Below are 22089 nucleotides of genomic sequence, written 5' to 3' on the forward strand. Positions count from 1 at the left end.
AAACATTTGTGTTTTCTTAAACATTGTTTTCTATCGAATATTCACTGTACAATGACATATAAGAAATTAAGTTCTCGAAGAATTCAGTTATAATTTAAAAAAAAAAAATTACTAAAATCCGCTTTAGAGTTTAAGAGTAAACTTCTATGAAATTATAAAGTATTGAACCAAATGACTTTAATTTATTATACGTACATTTGGTGGGATGGTTTTTTCCCAAGAATTCGTTCTAGCTCTTCAAACACAATCATTGTGTCACTAGAATAGAAATTATAGAGGGAAAAACATAAAAAAACTAATTGCGACAATAGATAATTACGATTGTCGGATTCGTTGACAGACATTAAGATTAATATATCAAAGTTTTTATCACTTTATTATGAGTTTTGAAAATTTTGAAAAGTATCTAATTGATTAATAAAATTATTCTTTATCTTTTTGGTTTTTTGACTTTGGAATTGGGTTCATTTCGTTCTAGTTTCAAAATTCATTATTTCTCTGCACAATACAGGGTCGTGAAAAATGGACAAAACACCGAATTTGTGGCAGATATCCTAGTTAGTTTCATAATGATTCTGATTTAACTGATGAAGTCTTAACACGTTCAATGCTCTGCAACTTTTACTATTATCCGTTTTCTGAAATAGTTGCCGTAGATTCAAAAAAACTCACATCATATTTCAACGCATGTAATAAAATTTGATATTTATTATTGGGTATTCTTGAATTCATATCGATAGAATTAATCTTAAAATTGTGTGTCGACCGCCATAAAAATTCTATAAAATCCATTTTAATGGTCCATCCCGAGCTGTCTGGAAGATATTCAAAAGACATTCGAGATACATCTCAGACTTGAAAACATTAAAAACATCCGTGTATAATTTATTTTTAATTATAGTTTGGGCGCTATAAAAGGCCTTGCTTGGCTGGTTAACTGTATGAAGTTAAGGGGAACAAACGGGGAGAGGAGACAAATATGAAGAACCCTGAATTAAGGATTAGTTTCAGGTCTCGGCGGCTACCTGTCTTACCCGCACACCTGTTTGAATATGGTCCACGTATTTATTTTCTTGTACACAGAGACTTTTTTTCTTTTTTGATATTTTAGTCTAGTGGCCATAAACTATATACATATATAAAAAAAACTGGAAATAAGATAATTAACAAAATCAAAATCTAGTTGTTTGTTGTATTATTTTGGCGTGACAACGAAAAAGTATTAAAAAATCTATTTATACTTTACTAGTTTATAGTCTGTGCTGTTAGATTCCCAATCTTTCAGTGTATCTGGTAGTTTTAGTAAAAAATAATGTACTATCATTAATTTTTTAATAGTTTCTTTTAAAATAAAATTTTAAGCTTCACTCTATATATAATTTAAAATCGAAATTTTACAAGGTAACTTAACGAAATTGATAAAACATAACACAAAAAAAATAAACGGTTAAACGCGATGTTTTCAAATTGAACTCAACTTCGTGAAATATTGGAAATAAATATTTAAAACGAAATTTTCATTATAAAGTTTTTGTTTGTTCATAAATACGCACAGCATTCATACCAAATTAAAAAATGAAAAATAATGTTTACTCCCCGTATGAAATTCGGCAAACTTCTAACAAACCGTCAGTCCACGTGGACTCATCATCTCCACTGTTTACCAATGAAAACATCGAATCGTAATTTGTATTGGCCGAAACTGTCGGAAGGCGTTTGCACACAATTTCTGCCACAGACAGTTTCCTATAAGCAGTAGCTTGGTTTGGTGTGATTCATTTAAACATAGATTTATTTAAATAAATAGAAATAAGACGGTTTTTAGACAGTGAAATTGCATAGATTAGTAAGAATAAAGACAGGTACGAATTCAATGATAAATATTTAGATATACAAGCACAGCAACTTATTTTAAATATATTCGAATGTTTAAATAAGGAAAATATTCAGCTATTTGATAAGACAATCAAAATAAGAATTGCTGCATTAATTAGAGTAAATAAATTTTCAATTTATCGAGTTGTCTCGGAAGGGATTGCTGCGGATCATTTTCAGAACCGAAAAGTATGTAAAGAAAAACTTTAGGTAAGCTACAAAAGGTAACAGATTATCCCAAATTTTGCTACAAATTTTATCGATGGTCTTAAACACCAAAAACTGAATAAACGAATGGCTATATCCGAATCGTCAAGGATAGTTGATGGCGACAAGATTATTTGCGTCAGATAAAAAAATATACAAGTTCTAAAACACGAATGAGGTACAAAAATGGCTCAGTTCACGTCCGGTACCCTGTTTAAACCAAACGCCCTTACAACTAGATGCATTTTACTCGTCTATTTACGTTTTATAATTTAATATTCAGTTGTAGCAAGTTAACGAGGTATAGAAATGATTTTTTTCCAAGTAAATAATAAGATATACATATTTTTAAAAGTATTTATAAAAATAATAAATTTATAAAGTGAGGTGGTAGATCAAACAAAATTGTCGACAAGGGTTTTTATATAAGTTTTTATAATCTGTAACTTGTACGTACAAAAATTGAAATATACACAGCAAGGGTGTACCCAAGATCAAAACTAAGGGGGGACAAACCGTGGGTTAAGGTTGTAACATTTTATCACGGAAAAGGTGGATGGAACAGAAATTTTATGAACTACAACTATTTGCTTGTATTTTTCATTCTAGTTACATGTCTTTCGCATTTTCGTTGGGTTTCTAAAAAACTTGTTGAAATTTCTCTTTCAATCCAGTCCAGATTTCCCCTAATAATTTTCTATGGACGCCCATCTAATACAACCCAGACAATGTGTCCTCTTCCATTGTAATTGTCGGCCAGGTCTTTACCCTTCGAAGGGTACTAAAAGATCGTTCAACAGTAGTGGATAGGAAAGCACTTAAAATGAGGAGTGTATTGCTTATTGTATTAGCCTCCTCCAAAAGTACGACTACTTCAATATCTTGTAATTTTCCCCCTTCAAAATCTTCCTTTTCCACAGATTATACCACAAATATAATTCTGTAGGGAAATCAACCAACTCACAAAACTCCATGCAACATTTTGATTTTTTTCCAAATCTTTTGATTCAATTTTAGCATGTACGAAGGATAAAGTTGGGATCAGGATGTCGAAGCGTATTAAAAAAAATTGTTTTCTTTTGTACCATAAGTCCATTAACTTTAATTACTAAAGCTTTAATTGAAAATCAAATTTATATAAATTGGCCCTCGTACTATAAAACTAACTCGAAATTATATAAAACATGATTTATGTGCCGGAGTATACCAAGTTAAGGGACATCCATACATAACCAAAAGATAAATATTGTCAGGTAAAAAGTTGGTAGCTAATGAAAGTGAAAAAAAAAAAACTTCATGTTATCTTTTACAATTACGATGAGTTTACTCAATACATGGAATAATTACCGTGAGATTTTCTACATTACAGTGTTTTTACTTCTACAATTATTTTTATAAATAAAACACAACTGTTCGCACATATTTATTTGTTTTATTGTTTAACACATACTTTGACTATTTCCATAATTTATGAATAGAAAAAGCCATTTAAAGAATTACGAGATACACCAATAGTAGTTAACAAATAGGTGTCTAAACTTGCATGCATAGAAATCGGCCCATTGTAAAATTTTGACTTTAACTATATATTTTTTTAAATTATACGTTTTGTGTCTAATTAAAAACAGTGTAGTATTATTATTATTAGTGTAATAGTGTAATAGTGTAATAGTGTAATAGTGTAATAGTGTAATAGTGTAATAGTGTAATAGTGTAATAGTGTAATAGTGTAATAGTGTAATAGTGTAATAGTGTAATAGTGTAATAGTGTAATAGTGTAATAGTGTAATAGTGTAATAGTGTAATAGTGTAATAGTGTAATAGTGTAATAGTGTAATAGTGTAATAGTGTAATAGTGTAATAGTGTAATAGTGTAATAGTGTAATAGTGTAATAGTGTAATAGTGTAATAGTGTAATAGTGTAATAGTGTAATAGTGTAATGGTGTAATGGTGTAATAGTGTAATAGTGTAATAGTGTAATAGTGTAATAGTGTAATAGTGTAATAGTGTAATAGTGTAATAGTGTAATAGTGTAATAGTGTAATAGTGTAATAGCGAAGAAACTTTTAACTGCACACCAGAAGATGTTGTAGAATCGTCAACCGCAGTGACTATGAATCTTCTTCCTGAGAATTCCATGGAATAGTATTTAAAGGAATATAATTCTTTTATGGAATGGAGTACTAAAAAAGGCATAAACAGCTTCACAGAAAGAGTTACTTTGAAACTAAATCCATAATGTGGAAGTCTTCAATACTTTGGTCGATTTATTCAAAACTGAAAGGCACTCTAATGGTAAATAACGACGTAGTCATAAGTAAATACTCGAAACTTATTGTATATTTGAAAAAGAAATCAGCTGGCTGTAGACCCAAAAAATCTAAAACCCGTGAAGAAATTGATAAATTTCTGTTGCAAGCTCCAGACGATCATTATCTCATGCGTAAGGTATGACAGCAAAAAATTTTAATGAAAGCTTAGATATTATTTGAAACATCTTTCAGGTTGTTATAAAAGAGTTAACAATAGAGCAACAAAGAATTAATACTTTCTCATCAATGCGAATATAGTCATAGTCTCTTAACCTAACCTAACCTAACCTAACCTCTCCTAACGTAAACTAACCTATCGTAACCTAACCTAACTTTATCTAACCTAACCTGACCCAACTTTAACTAACCATTCTTAAAGGGCTTTTTTTAATTATTTTGAACCTAATACCAAAAATGCACTGATTCTTTGAAAAAACAATTTTTGGCAAATCGGCAAATCAAATTTTCTTGTGCGTTCGTCACATGTTTTCTAAATATGCATATGTGCACTCGATGCACGTGCGCTACTCGCACCCCACCAAAAAAACTGTTCAAATTTCAATAAATAATTTACTAATTACTGTGAAAACTGACAACTAACTCATTATTTTAATTAAATAGTATTTTAAGATTAATAAACATTGAAAAATCTAGTAAGTCCATTTTTTGGGTGAATATTCTCGTGAACTTCTTGTCTAATGTTAATTTCAATTGAAGCTGTGACATCTTCATGTATGCTAAAAACTTGATTCAAAATGTTTTCTGGTATTTTTCTCTTATTTTCTAATAAACTCTCAACAAAGCCTTCGACTACACTGTTGGATTCCCTTCCTCCGTTGCTTTATTTGCAGAATATCTACAGCGTCTGAAACATTAGGTAGACCCAGGTACTGAGCAATCTTTGCGGGTAATTTTCTAATGGTATTTATACCCATAGGTTGCATACCATATTTTTCATTATAATATTGCACAAAAAATCTGTCGTGCTTTACAGCAGGGGCTCTAATGTTTCTATACTTTTTGAGAAGGTCAACAAGATTGACACCAGAAATGTTCCCAGTAGTGGCCACAAATTCCCGAATAACGTGCGTTTTACTTTCTGGAATTATCATTTTAAAAAAAGTGCTTTCATCAAATACGTAGAAACGTCGGTTAAGCCTTCCTGCAAACTCCCGCAATACCTATTATTTTGACTTGGGGAACAGATTTATTTAATAATAAATTATAAACATATCATACTTTTGCGAATAAAAATATTCTTCAGCCTCTTTTATAAATCTAAATTTTCCTTCGACAAAATCTCCGATTTTTTGCATGGTATATTGCTGACTGGTAAAAACTTGAAGTAGATTATTTTTCCTGTGTAGCAACCATTCCACACTTTCACTAAAACCGATTAAATCGATAGACATTTGACAAAGAATACACAAGAATACACATAGCAGAACACTTAGTTTCTCACCACGAGTCGCCACTGATTTCGATTTAATATAACTACAGAAAAATGGGGTATTCGAAGAGTGAGGTTGGAATTCAGTGGAATCTGCTTTTTTTTCATTGCTCTTCTTAATTTCCCTATAAATTTTCATGTTGAAATCTTGGTCTGTCAGATGGCCACCATAACTTTTCTTATCAAATCTCCTCTCAGCCAACTATAATTATTGCTATCCAATTATAAATATGGAATTATAAATAATACATTATTAAGTTTTCTCGCTGGATACGAATGATTTAAACTCGGGGCGTCTCATAAATCAGCGTTAATTTTTTTTGTTCTGCCTCTGGATGTTCAGCAAATAAATTACTCGGCAGCTTCTTTTCTTAATTTGTTTTCTTTTTGTAATTGCACGGTAGCCGAAACGTTGGTAATAAATAACTCGGTGACGAGTGTATGCTTAGTTTCTTTTCTTTAAAGGTAAGCTGTTGCAACCATCGAAAGATATAAAAACGAAAACCAATTATTCTGTAGAATGTTCAAAACCGAATAATGTACAGACTCATTTATTAGAAATATAAACAAAAGCTGGAACAGAAATTTATCAAAATGTTTTTCAATACTAATACCTTGAAACAATAGATTTAGTTTTTCTATGACCATTCATCTAATATTTCGATTTTATTTCAACTACTCAAATCAACGAAAAAGTTTTTTTTTTCTACAGAACAAAAGTGTCTTTCTTCAACTTCAACATAAAATACCAGATTTGATTTAACTTTAACTAATATCAGGACTGCCTGCGAAAGTTTGGAATAAGCATTTTGATCGATAAAATTAACTAAAATGTGCCAATCATAACTAATGAACAACTAGACGAAGATGTCAAAAAACTAATGATAAATATACAGGGTATCCCACGACGAATTAAAACTATTTGTATGTGACAAAATACTTATAGTTAAATCATGAAAATTTCTACGTTTCGGAAGTCGACTGTAACTTTGTTATTTTAAATACAACACCCTGTATATTAATACATTTTTGTAATTTACGTAAAATTTCAGTTTAATATTGTCTAAAAACTTTTTTCAAAAAATGCGTACTTTTTGAGTTATTAATTTTTTTGTAAAAAATTTGACAGTTGCAGACCCTTATAAATAATTTTTTTACGAGGATACCCTTAAATATATGAAAATTGTTTCTGTTCGGTTGCTTTTACCAAAGTCAGACGTATTTGAATCTATGTTGAAAAATTTTTCATTTTATACAGGGTGTGTATAAAAAGTGTTCAAAGTTAAACTTCATAAATATCAAATTTTTTTATTTTTTTGAATAGAACCATCCGTTTTTATCTATTTTAATGCATTCAGGAGTAGAAAATAAGGCAAATTCATGTATACTTTCCTATAACTAAACCTTACCGTTATCCAAAAATTAAATGTTTTCTGTAACATAAAGAAAACAGCAACCGAACAAAAACCATTTTCGAAAAAAGTTTTTAGACCGCAGTATACTAAAATTTTACGTAGAATTCAAGAATGTATTAATATACAGGGTGTTCCATTTAAAATAACAATGTTACAGGCGACTTTCGGTAGAACCCAAACGTAGAAATTTTCATGATTTTACTGTAATTATTTTGCCATATACAGATAGTTTCAACTCGTCGTGGGACATTCTGTATAGCAAGTAGCATGGAACAATACCAATACCAAGCAAATTAAAAGAAAAATGAACAACTACCATGAAGAATTCAGAGAACTAGTTCAAAGGAAAAGGAAAGCCAGAAAAACGTAACCGAAAACCAGAACTGCAGGAAATTAATACCAAACAACATCAAGCAGCTAATAAGAAAAGAAATGAACAAAATCTATGTGAACTAACAGATGTTCACTGACTATTCCCTGTGGAAATGTACGCAAAGATTAAACAGATCAATTCATCAGATGACGCCCTTTCGAATGGATGGATCTTGGGCACGCGATGTACAACAAAAGGCAAATTCATTTGCCTTATACTTTGAGGTGAAAGTCCAGAAAAATAAGAGCTTCCTACACCTAAAAAGGTAATGAACATTATTGAAAATAGCGGGCCATTGTGGAACTCAAAAACTGCTGAAATTATTTGAGAAGTTACTCCATCTCACCAGCTTGGCATTCACAATAGACCAAGTGCATCGTATAACAAATATAAAGAAAAAACCTAACATTCAGAATGTGACTACATCGGCGTGACAAGTTTTGTTTATCGTTAGTGGTAAAGGAGATAATATAAAGGTCAAAATCTCGAAAAAGGAAGAACGATTGCAACAACTATCAAAGGTCATTTATAACAGAGAAAACACAGAAGATTTTATTCAAGTAGTGAAGAAAAATCCTCGTCTTTGGGATTGTACTATAGAAGAGAATCGCGAATGGATCAGCGTTGAAAAGACGTTCGTCGACGACTTCAATGACAAAGTAGAAATTGAGAGAAATATTCATGAAACATCCACGTGTTAAGCTAGGTAACGTGGCTTGCCATCGTAGTGTAACAGGGCCCTTAGAAAAGAAAGCGAATATTCAGAGCTACGATTGATTAAAGCATGGGATTCTTCAAGGAAGTGTTTTGGGATCAACGTAACACCCCCGTTACCAAAAAAACTGACTAAACATTTACCAACAACACTGCAATACTAGATGTTGGAGAATCGATTAGAGAGGTGGTCAAGAATCTTCCAAATTCAATAAACAGAATAGATATTTCGACTAGGGAAATATTTAAGACTACATCTGAAACTAAAGCGGCAGAAATGTATCCATTATAAAACCAAGAAACTTAAACTCAGATATACTATGTACATGTACCAGTGGAAATAATTATGTCCGCACACATAAAATACCCAATAAGAAGGTCGATTTGCATCTAAATATAAACAACACAAATTTAGTTCTTGTGTAATCAAAATGTGTCATTACTGTCAATTGTCAAGATTATTAATCATGTGTTTAAGTTTGTGTCTAACTTCTAAGATGTTTTTATCGTGAATTCAGGAAACTGCGAAATCGGAACTGGATGGAAATGGATAACATAAAGTAAACTAGATATTCTTTGTAGTGAATTTAAATGAACCGCGAAAATAAATTAGTTCTGCCACCTACCATCGATGGCGCTGGCATCTAACATCCGCCATTTTAATTCCACTGAATAACAACTAAGTTTGCATTTCTTTTTAGGGTAGGTTCTGTATGTCCGCAATACGGATCTTTACCGGTAACTCCATATCAAAACAGTCAAAGAATAAATGAAGAAGATTCCTGTAAGTCACGAAGAACGACTTCATAAGCGCATCAATAACGAACTGGAACTTCTGGTAATCAAGACACAGTCCACAGACTAAAACGCACCAAACCTTTTGAACTAGTGCTAAAAGTGATAATTACACATCTATTTCTTAAGTGATCCATTGGGAATACCTAGAAGATTAAGTTAACTGAGTGGAATATCAGTTAATCGTGAGATAAGGTGCATGGTTTCTCTCAAAAAAAAAAAAAGAAATTAGCACGGGATTGATTCACTAATCTTTTTGATCTTTTCTAAATGAAATCCCAGAATCGTGTAGATCTTGAAGCCGCCTCAGTTTAATACATGCAACAATGCTCTGTTAGACAGAACTATACGAAAGCTGACATTCGCCCACACTGTATTTGTATATATAAATCTTTATCATCGAATTCAACCTTGTCTTTATTTTCACTACACTGTGCAATTTCATTGTCTTCATTCGCCCATGGTCTAAAGAACGTCATATTTCTATTTATTTAAAGGAATTTATGAATTGAATAAATCTCACCTAGGCACGCCGCTGCTTATCTTTCTAGCAGGAATATTTAAAAGAAATTGTATACATACGGCTTCGGCCAATAGAAATGCAGGTTTACGATTCGATTTATTTCATTTGTAAACAGTGGAGATTATAAGTCCACGTGGACTGACGGTTTGTTAGATGTTTACCGAATTTTATAGGTGTAGTAAACATTATTTCTCCTTTCTTAATTTGGTATGAGTGCCGTGCGTATATGAAGAATCATCTAGTTGTTTTTTTTTTGTTTAACTTTTTCCAACATTGTTGTTCAAACTGTTTTTGATAAAATTCCAAAAGAGACATCCCATTAGTAAGATAATTTTTTCATTATTACTAAACTAAAAAGGTACTTTGTTATGGTAATTTTATCATTATGCATTCACGACTGCAATACATAAAATAATATCATCGTATTGCAAATTTTAAACGATTCCGGAACGTATGTAAGGTTCGGCTAGTGGGCAACTGTCTTACAATTAAAAAGCTAATTATCTTAAAATCATTTTGGGTGGAACGATGAACAAATTCCATATTTTATCACTGCAATAAATTCCAGTGTCATCTGCAAAGCTGCCTTTAGTTAAAATACTTAATACATTATTCTATTTTATGTAAATACCATTTTTTTGTTGACATTGTTGAATTTGTTTCTTTATAATTTATTATAATAAGGACGTCTGGTTTCATCATGATGCCGCGCCTCTTCATTTCGCAAATCCTGTTCGTGCATATCTCGATGCTGTATTTCCAGACAGATGGATAAAGATGAAGAAAACATATGAAATAACCATCGAGATTACAGATTTCAATTTCAAAGCATGTGCAGATAAAATTCATCTGATTGATTCAATCAAGATTGTGACATTATCGGTTTTGTACCATTTTTATTTCATCCAAGTTGCAATTTAGTTATTAAGCTCAACAGCTGACTTTCGTAGAACTTATCTTCGGTATTTTCATTGTTAAACTGGGTACAAAATATTAGATAAAATTATATTGGTATTGCTAAGGTCTTTCAAATAAAAGTATTGTATGACAATTTTCTTCGTGATTACAAATTTACTGGAAACGTTCATTATTGATGGCTGCCAAACAAAGACTAAACAACGTGGCCTCTTCAAACTTGTAACATGCTGTATAGTGGTAATACAGTGGTATTTTCAAGCAACTACTGTCATCTCTAGGTCAGATCAGGTACTTCTGGGACCATCTTCGTATAATTTTTTTAGGTTAAGTTTCTTCTAAACTCTTTAATTGACACTTGTGACTGCCTAATAACTTATTTGGCAAATAACTCGAATTATCCGAAGGTTTAATTCATTAGATGGTGAAGATATGGGATTTTTGTTTATTTGGTAAATAGCAACTAATAGGGACGTTATTGGGAGTTCTATGTCTACAATACATAAAATTCCCGAAAAGAAATAAAAAAAGATAACCCACAATTATCGCAAATATGAGTAGGAGAAGTGCATGTTTATAATATAGAAATTATACGTCCACAATAACTCCTAAGGAGTTTAAAACCATCTGTCATTTGTTGAGCTATTAAATTCCCTTTTATAGCTCGTAAAAATTTATTATTTACGATACTCCAACGAATATAATAAGCTACAAGCTATAGCCATTCAAATTATGATAATGATATACGCGATAACTTATTATGCGGTTTCCATTTTATAATAATTGTCATACTTTAATTGCCTCTAGTCTAAAAAACTAAAAATAAAATTAGTAAGCTACATAATCGCTATATAAAAACATTCGAAACGTACTGTTTTGTCTAATATTTATTGATATTTTAATATTTCTTTGTATAAAGTTGTTTCAAGATCAAATATTGTTCGGATCAGGTTTTTCCTTTGTTATCCACTATATTGACTGGTGTTTCGTTTCAAAAACGTGCTGGTGGATTAAGGTTTCATCTGTAGTTATGATTTGACGCAAAAAATCCAACCGATTTTGCTTAAACCGCATCAATAAGGCCTGACAAATATTATTCCAATGCGCTTTTCGTTCAAAGTGAGCAAACCTGGCACTCAACACTCGTAAGTGCTGACTCCAATAGTCGTCGAGGACACGTCAAGAGACGCCGCGTTAAAAGTTGTTGACTCTCATCGCAGAAACGGAGTTAGACAGTGGTTTAGGAAATCATCCGAAAGTCGAACAAATATCCATGACTAAAGTTGTCAAATTTAATAGACCAAGCTAGCAAAATGAATCCGGAGATACTTTACACCGTATTTCCTGACTGAAATTGTGATCGCGAGCTAGGATAAAAAAAACAGTGTGCTTTTTATCCCAAAAATTGAGCTAAAGCCATAAAATTAAGCGTGATTCTGCTCTATAACAATGCACGGCCGTACAGTATACATTCGCACTCAAAACACGTGATTGGGTAGACGTTTCATTAACAACAAAGAACCTCAAGACGTATCTGAACTCAATGGAGAAGGTTTTCTTTGTAGAAACTATATGCAAGTTGAAATTTGTAATAAACTCGAATGTATTTATGTACCGATAATATAGCTGATTAATTTCCTTTTTAGTTTGTTAGATGTTAATTATTTTGTGTTGCTATACAGCTATTAATAATATAAATTAAAAACTTTGATTATTTTCTCTGCTAAAAATAATAAGCAACAAAGTATAATTTATAAGAAAGATAAATATTCATTCCGTTTCTTAATCAGCGCACCGTTTGAGAACGGCTGGTTTGCCTAGCACTATGATTGGAGAGAACCGAAGAGACATTGCCTTGAACTTAGGGATGGGAGTCAGTGACTTTAGATCATTATAATCATTGCCTACTTCAACCCCGATTGCAAGTACATAGTACGCGAATAAGATGAGAGAATAAAAACTGTGTAGATACGTGACTACGTTATCATTTGTTTTCATAGCCTGAAGGCTCGATATTAACTATGACGTTCTTCGTTTCAAGTAATTACGTTTTGAAGTAATAAATATATGGACTTCCATTATTATGTCATTTTATTATGAAAATTATTAGAGAAATTACGCGAAGATTTATTCTCTAAAATTACTCATATTATTTTTTTTGTTTCTGTTAAATTAAAGTTTATTGTACTGCCATCTCTGTGTAAGTACTTGAAGCTATGAGAGGTGGCGTGGATGAAGCTTGTCGACGCCATTTTGAATTTCGAAGGTCGTTTGTCGCTTTAAATATTAAAGCTTACCATAACCAACAAAATAAACGAAATTAGGTCTTTCCTTGTTTTCTTTGTTATAAACAAAGTTTTTTAGTGTTTTAGAAACGGAGTGACATAAACAAATAGACTGATTTATATACATTAACGTTAATTGTCAATCATAGTGAGAAAAATGATATTTGTGTTCGCAGTTATAAATAATAAAAAAGCAACAAATTCTAATTTTGAATGCGATTTAAATTACGAGCAATGGATTAGTGTTATTGTGTGTGAAAGTTAATCAGTATCAAAGTAGAAAATATTGAACTACGATTTTGTTGTCAACATTAATCAAGAAACTAATTGTACGCTCCTAACATAAGGTAACTATATGTTATAAATACTTCTTTGTGTCTAGAAATTTCAACAACGTATATTTTCGTAAACTCTTCATTGAAATAATAAAACACTCAAAAAATTGTTTAAAAGAATATATACTTTCACGTATTTAAGAAAAAATCAGTACATGAATAAAAAGTTTTCAAACTAGATATTTGATTAAACAACAATTCAAATTTTATTAAGTTCAGATCTATTTATACTCAATTTATAGTTTTATTCTGTTTGTATCGTCAGGGTTTTAAGTTTGAATAATATATTGCTCTAATTATATTCTCTGAAGATTTTTAAATAAGACTGTACCTACATACTCAGCTAAGGTATCACTAATTTGTCTTATAAGATACATGAATAGCAATTAATGTTAAGCTTGATTTTTAAATATCTCTGTAGATGTGACTCTAATTTTTAGTTAAATTATGGCTTTCTCTGACTGTGAAAAAGAACAAGCAAAGAACTTTGTGGATTTCTATATTGATAAAATTGAAAACCAGAGAAATTACTTCAGATATTATTTATCTGAAGACGTAATATTGGATTGGTTTGGACAAACAGTGAAAGGTGAAAAAAATGTTAACGCTTTCTTGAACAAAACTATAACTTCTGTAAATCATATTCTTTCTGAGACGGTACCAGCTACAAAAATTGGTTCTAGAGAATCACACGTTATCAAGCCTTTAAAGTGAGTAATTATTCTGTAATTAACAATATTATTAGACTTTATTAGTCAACAGTTGACAATATCAGGAGGAAATTAGTTGTAGCTATATTTGAGTTGAAGTTATTTGAAAATCATATTACTAATTTCAACAGTTTAAATGAAACAATTAAGATAAGATCACCAAAGGTTGACATGTTTAGATTTTTAGATTTGTTTTTTTGAAAATCCCAATTTGTTCGAAAACAATAAGTGAAGAGGAATCATAATAATGAGGAATATGCTTCTAAAAGTCTACCAAAAAAATTATTATGCTAATATAGTATTTGGAAGTTAGAAATAAGATGGAGTAGGTTTCCCTAGATCAGTTAAAAAGATTTCTGCAGCTCACATAACTCTTATTTATTCAGACTGTCAACCATTGATGCTTTTACCTTATATTATTTCTTCACAGACTTCGTTATTGTAATTTTTTAAATCATATAACAAAATGTATGTATGTTGTAAATTGGGTTGTATTTGTTGAAGGACCCAAAAATCCATACCACTTGGTCTGCTCAGCCCTCCGAGAACAATTCAACCAAGAACTGAAACTAAAACCCCTAAAAAACAACCGATAGCTTCAACTAGCCATTTTAATAATAATAATAATAATCGAGAGCTTCGAAGTAAGCATTCCAGAGACCATGGACAAGTTGACGGGTATCATAAAGATACAGAAATTCTTTCATCACCAGTGAAAAAATTGAAAACCCTCGATGTAACAGATGTAGTAGTGGAGAATTTAGAAATGTTAGAAAGTGAATCAGATTCGACACAAAGCAGTCAGAAAATTAAATACGTGGTTTCTGAAGGTTAGTAACAAAATTTTTTTCATGTTGTACTATAGACACAAGTGAGTAAATCTAAAAACTTGTCAATTTAGAATCGTTTATATAGTGCCCAACTTATTAAAAATCGATTCTAAATTGTCCCTTAAGTAAAGCTAGAAGCGTTTCAATTTAGAATCAATTTCAAATCAGTTGATACACAATTTAGGATCACTGTATGCTTGAGTGTGAACCTATTCAGGATGTTGATTTAGCTTGAACAGGATTTGTGTGACTCACGAATAGATTGTTACTAAAGATTCTAAATTGAGCGACAGGTAAATAATAATTTTGAAAGTGCGCATGTGATTGGTCCATAAACTGATTCCAACATAAATTCTATGGTCATAGAGAAACAATCTGCAATTTGTGTTGTCTATGGTTACTTCATATCAATCAGGCATTCTAAGAAAAACAAATGATCTACGTCAAAATAGTAACCGTGGGGTAAACAATTGTTTCTATCGTTATGTATCGCTTCTTTTGTTTTTTTTCGATACTTCGGTAGTTTTGTGTTGTTTTTTGGTGTTAAAAGGACTTCTGTGGAACTAACATTGCAGAAATTGAATATTTTTTAGTCCATATAAACAAATTTGATTACAGTCGTAGGTTAACTCTACATAAAGATGGTTTTTCATTGTACCTTTCAGCTACCACTGGATTATTACTTGCAGTCTGAAAAGTATTCACTCATATTTCATAAACTTGAATTTACACACAAAACAGACACAAGCGTTTTAAATTTTGTATATTACTTGAAAATTTGCAGATAGAATAAAAAATATTCAGTTTAAACTACAATGAAATAGATCTTAACATAATAAAACGAAAAAGCAATACAAAACAACTTTCACGTTCGCATTTTGGATGTAGATTAGCTTGCCTAATAAACTTTTTGCAAATAATGTATTATTAAGTGGGAAAGTATTTGTATTTTGATTTTTTAAATCTTTTTCCAGGTTGTGTTGAATTTCATAAACCGAGTTTGAAAAAATATCAAAGTGAAACGAGGTGGCGTAGACCTTGTAAGTTGAGTATCGCGTATACGTCCACGAACTGTAACGATTATACTATATATTTAATTATATACGAAGGTAATGTTAAGTGTCGTAGGAATTTAATGAAAGATTTCGAAGCAGCAGAATCCGAACGTTAATGGAAGAATACTGGATATAATCTTATTGTGATTATTCTTTATTAACATTGTTGTTATTATTGTTGTTTTTATTTGTATTTTTATAAATAATACGTGATTTTGAACATTAGAAAAGAGTGTTTGACGAGACATTTCAAAGTTAAGCCTACAAATTTTACAGATTATTTCAATTTTTAGCTTTTTTTTCACATTTCTGATAATATATGTATATATATATATATATATATATGTCTGTCCCTTTTCTAATAAGAAAAGGTGATTATTTTCTATTTATAGAAAAATTTTTGGTATTAATTAATAATTGACCGATTATCTTCAGTAGTAGTGTTTTTCGAAGAAGAAAATGTATAAAATCTGTATAAATTCAATTTTTAATTCTACCGACACGATTTTATCGATAAAATTTGATTTATTCCGATATCTTTAGGTCTTATCACAGCCCTTTTTACATATTTAATTGTTAGTGTGACCTAATTTTTTCCCACATTTCCGATAATACATGTAAGATTTGTTCCCTTTTCATTTTTTTCTGCACCCCTCACAATTTTTTTCAATTATACAATATTTTTTTTCTATTCATTCTGTATTAGCCTAAATTCTATTGATTTTCATCCCAACAGTTTTCTTTGATTTTCAAATTAATATTGAAAAGATTTTATTTTTATAGATTCATATATTTCATGGTATTTACTGTCCATCAATATCTACTGGTATCTCAAAGTGTCTTGTATTTTTAGCTGGCTAAAATTTTTTGAGACATCTTACACCTATATCTTTAGGAAATGGCTTGGTTCAAAATTTTTTTATCTTCATACTTACCTTGAGTTGTTTATTTTTATTTTGCTTTATTTAGGATTTTCAGGATTTTTTTCAATCTAATTGAGATTGAAAGAATTTAAATATGGGGATATTATTATTTCTGTGGTCCTTAAATTTAATCCAGGTAACCATCCCTGGGAGTATGGGAAACGTAAAAAAAATCAGCACCCCTATGCTTTGAGATATCGAAAGTCTAAACTCCAAAAATGAGTATATTTTTGAGTTTTCAATATTATAAATGGAAATCTATTGAAAAAATCATTTGTGTTTAAACATAATAATTATTCTTGTGTCTTGAAGAAACCGAAAAACAATTTGAACAATTATCTGGGATCTTCATTTTGGTGGATGAAGATTCCTAGATGTAGTGAGGGTTAGAATTGAGGTTTTTCCACTAAATTTTTTTCCACATTTTTTAAGGGTTGACGAGGCCTCATTAAATTATAATATTAGTTCTGTAAATCACAATATTAAGCATTGAAATTTTCTTAATTGTTTTGAATTGAGAGAACTAAGAATCTAAACAAGGACATATATGAGAAGGGTTGAAAAAATAAGGTGAATTTATCAATAACAAAGTAAAAAGTAAAATTTGAAATCAGTCTCCCTCAAAGTATTGACTTTGGTTAGAGATGCACTGATGTTGAAACTCAATCCGGGACTGGAAGCATTTCTGGTAGACTTGTTACTAAGTAGCTTTCATCTGCTCTATTTTGGCATTTTCTGTCCTTAACTGATTCTTTTCAATCACCAGTACCACTTTTAAATAGTTTTTAAAGTTATTAAATGATCACCGTAAATAAATTTCCACATTTCTTAATCTTCTTTTATATTTTCATTTCGCAACAACAGATACTGCAAAAACTGAATTAGCTGATTAACTGGAATAAGGAGAAACTTTTTGTCTCAAAACGGATATAGCCGATATAAAAATTTATACACCGTATTTTTTAATCCTACTTTGTATTATATCCTATTTTTTTAAATATGAAAGATTATAATTTTCCCAGTGTTATTTCCCATTTAAAATGCTGCCAAAATCCCTCTTTTGGGACATCCTGTATATAAAGTACATATGCGTGTGACAATAAATTGTAAATTGTGATTTATCGTTGTGCCGCACATAAACAGGTACATGAAATTTTAAGTATTGTTTATATTTTTTATAATGTAAAGTTTAATAAAAATAAATATATTATTTGTTGTTTAATTTCAAATAATACACTATTTAGATCAACACTCAAAATCACACTGTCCGACGCGTTTTCGATCATCAAGCTTTAATCTTCAGAGACTGAAGGTGAACTTCAACAATGATACGAAACTAACGATAGTACTATCAATATTTAGTATTATGGATATTTTGTTATGGTATCGTTTACTATCGACCAGTTAACATTGACTGTCTACCTAACCTAGCATTCTACCTCAACCTAACCTAACAACAGACAAATCAGACGTCAAGACTTTTCTTTGTTGCAATTACAAAATTGCAGCGAAACAAAGGTATCCTGCATAGTCACAAATAATGTGTAGTAGTCACTCACCCCAATTTTTTTATGTGATTCCCTTCAAAATGCCCTACTGATGATATAAATGCATGTTGCAATAAGGCAAAAACGTGCCATATTATTTAAACCGAAATAGGGTACTTGCATCGTTTGAGGAAAAAATTGTTTTAGATAGTGTATATACAACTTTCATTATATTTTTTTTTTCAATTCTCTGATTAATATTTACAGAGAAAAAAAATTATTAAAAATTTTGCAGGTAGTTTAAACATTTCAGTAAGTACTACTACCTTTAACATCCAGACGGCTAGAGCAAATGAAAATATCAAGATTCAGACTTGGCCATATCCAAAGAAGACATCGAACATATTGTGGACTGTCCATAATTCCATGAAAAGAGAAAAGAACAATCTTCAGTGTAGTGAACAAAAATCTAATAACTCTAAACAGATACAAAAAACAATACAATACCTGAAAGATGATAATAGTAATTTATAGTAGAATTAAGTAAAGTTAAATGCTAATAACACTTAGCGGTTGAAGCACAAATAAAAAGAATGACAGCTTGATTCTATTTAGTGAATGTGACGAAAAATTAGATAAATGTATACCCAACCGATAATAAAATAATAAAAGTGCCAGGAAGTTCTACAAAATATTTTTAAATTTTTCTTAAAAGCTCAATTCAAAATCCTTCAATTATTTTCACTTAAATCTTTTCCTTTCTGACATTATTTCATACAAGTGCACTAGTTGCATACAGTATTTTTTCGACGTTCATGAAAAAATAATTTTTTACTGATACTTCTCCAGCGGCAGAGTTGAATTATCCAAATCATTTTAAAAAAGAATGCATTTTCTAGTAATGACATAATCCAGTACATAATAAATATGATTGATAATAAAATTCGCAATTCTTTGAATCAAAATCTCACAGAAAAAGGACTAAATATTTCCCTTATTAGAATGTTTATATCTGTACTATAATGACACACTTTTTCCAGTAAAAATAGTTCAATAAAGTTGTGTTTATTGCATGAACACAAAAAAAATACTTTTTAAAAAAGGTAAGTACCCTATTGCAAGGAATTATTTTTCAACCAGACAAATTTTTGTAATATGTATTATTGAAATACAAATGAAAAAGTACTTTTCACGATAAAGTTAATATTTTTAGATATATGAATTTTTAAAGGTTCGAAAAATCTCGTATATAGGTACGTTTGACCCATGAAAAATATAAAAATAAATCAAAATACAAATAATATTTCTTTTTCCAATTCTTCATGCAATAGTTAATAATATTCCTAATAGAGATTTAAAAAAATTTAATTGTTTATACCTGTTTTCTAATTGTTAATTTCGCGTGCTAACAAGTATAGTCGCTTACTTCTTCTGTGGTATCAGCTACAGAACAATGGAAAAAGCGCTGTAAAAGAGGTAGATAGGAGCAAAACCAATTATTGGGACAACCTACAGGGACTGAGACAGGCAAAGACTCTTCTGGAAAACTATAACCAGTGAAGATCCTTTGAATGTACCAACCTGAATAAGAATAATCAACGAATACTAACGAGAGTCCTATCGGTGCACTGTCATCTCAGCAAACACCTGAAGACGTTAGACGTAGCAGGTAATTCGGCGTGCAGACTATGTTATTACTTATTGGTTAATGATTTGCGTCAGAAATGAGTTTCTTTTGAATCGATCCTAATTTATTTCGACCTAATTGTTGAAAAATAAACTGTCAGCTGATTATCTGTTCACGTTAGAGCAGAAAGAATATATTATGCAATGATCGGTTCACTTCGTTTAGTTTCGGAACTCCTGTAAACAACATTCATCATTATACTAGTTGCCATACAACAATGTGTATTGAGTTGCCTATATATACTGTTTACACTGGTCGATAAAAAAAAATTTTGTAATAACACAAGAATGAATAGCATATTGTGATAAAATGGACCTATAGAAATACGAAAATATGAAAAAAATAATTGTAACATTTCATGTTACATTTATAGAACCATATTCGTTGGTAAAATATTTAATATTTATTGCACCAACAGTAATCACCCATCATGGCCGAATAACATCGTCCTTGAAACCGAATTTTCATTGTTCTAATATCTTGGTGGAACCTTTCATCCTGCTGATCACTGACAACTCTCAAATTTTCGGGAAAAAATGTCAGATGGGAATGGAGGATCCACATACGATTAAACTCGGAATATCGATAGATGGTTTCTATCTATCAAAAAAATAAATGCTGGCTAGCATGAACAGAAAATTTATTAAAAAACGAACAAAAATATAATTATAAAAATTTAATAATATAATGTAATTAAATCAAATTGTCATTTTAAACGGAATTCTGAACCTTACCGTGGCAGTCAACGTGTTAAGTTGAATGAGTATTCCATCGAAAAGTACGATCTAACATTACGAGGTCTGGCTATTAAATAACGAGACTGGTTACGAAAAAGGATTTTTATTGTGAAAATTATTCTACATTCGAATGCCCCCTTTCAATCTAGTCCCCTTCCATCGTCACACACCTTTCCATACGTTTTTTCCATTGTTCGAAGCAGTGCTGGAAGTCTTCTTTGGTGCGGGCCTTTAGGAGCTCTGACGTTTTTTGTTTTACCGCTTCAATCGACTCAAATCGGGTCCCTTTCAAACCAGATTCGGAAACAAAAAAAGTCGCACGGTACCAAATCTGGTGAGTACGACGGGTGTTCGAGCACTGGAGTGTGCTTACTGGCCAAATAATCTTGGTCAGGAGTCAGATTTTATGGCAACTTCACACATACTTTTGTCATGTGTAATTCCTCGTGTAAAATTTTTTATCGACGTTTACAGCTTCGGCAATTATCCGGATGCTCATTCGACGATCTACACGCACAATTTGGTTGATTTTGGTCACTGTTTCCGGGAGTTGAAACAGTCACAGGGCGTCCTGGGCGCTGGTCAACTTCAGTACTCCCTCGACTATCACTAAAACACGTGCACGAGATAGAGAATTATCCACATAGATCTCTTGCAACAATTTAAAGGTTTTTTTTTAAATTTAACGAAAAATTTGAGATTGTTACGTTGCTCCTGTTTTTAGGGCGCCCTCTAGGCGTGCAGTCTCGCTTTTTAATAGCCAGACCCTCTCAAATATTTAATTGTTCAATATTATACTATTTCGATTTTAGCAAGAGATATTTAAACAATATTAACTCATTGGATAAAATTTGGTAGGATAAAGAAAATATTAATAGGAGTGTTTGTTGGAGTGGGCCCTGATGTAGGAATTGCTCCTCTGCAGGGCTAGAGTTGTAGTGGTCGTGTGGGATTGTGTTTGCTAACTTTTCTGGAAAAGGTAAAGCGGAGTTCAGGATTTTTGGCTAGAAGAAAACGAAAAGAGAGCTTGCAAATAAAAACGGTTCTTCTCGATGCCGTTTTGTTTAGATTTTTTGGAATATTGTATCCATTTTTTGTTGATTTTTTCACCATGTTGCAGGGAAACCGCAGAAAACCTACAACACCGACGATCGACAAAGAGTGTGTGGGGTGGGGGTCTTATGGATATGGGAGAGTTATCAAGGAAGTTGAACTAGATTTCAGGGAGGTCATCGTATGCTGTTGCTAGCAGCCGAAGAGGTGGATAAGAGAGTTTCCTTTTGGGTTTTGAGCCGAGGAGCCGCAGTGGAGTTATTTGATTCGATGGTACAAATCATAGAGAGAGGGGGGTTATGTCTGTATTGATTTAGACAGTGTTGCTGGGGCTGAATCTACTATTTTATTGGCAGTACCTGAGAATGGACTGCTCGCAGGTGAGGAGTCTTTTGAGGAGATATTCG

At 31.3% G+C, this 22089-nt stretch overlaps 1 protein-coding gene across 2 annotated transcripts; it reads left to right on the forward strand.

Moving 5' to 3' along the window:
- The first annotated feature begins 12824 nt into the window (after positions 1-12824).
- On the forward strand, positions 12825-17926 carry LOC130444964 (uncharacterized). 2 transcript variants are annotated; one of them, XM_056780363.1, is made up of 4 exons: positions 12825-13212; positions 13641-13910; positions 14415-14740; positions 15715-17926. In XM_056780363.1, exons 2-4 carry the CDS (start codon positions 13648-13650, stop codon positions 15909-15911), a joined length of 786 nt encoding a protein of 261 aa, XP_056636341.1. In that variant the 5' UTR covers positions 12825-13212; positions 13641-13647; the 3' UTR covers positions 15912-17926. The 2 variants fall into 2 exon arrangements, with proteins under 2 accessions (XP_056636341.1, XP_056636340.1); XM_056780362.1 differs by having other exon boundaries at positions 12853-13212; positions 13622-13910.
- The last annotated feature ends 4163 nt before the right edge of the window (positions 17927-22089 follow it).

The sequence above is a fragment of the Diorhabda sublineata genome, chromosome 6 (assembly GCF_026230105.1).
Source record: "Diorhabda sublineata isolate icDioSubl1.1 chromosome 6, icDioSubl1.1, whole genome shotgun sequence".
Classification (NCBI taxonomy): domain Eukaryota; kingdom Metazoa; phylum Arthropoda; class Insecta; order Coleoptera; family Chrysomelidae; genus Diorhabda; species Diorhabda sublineata.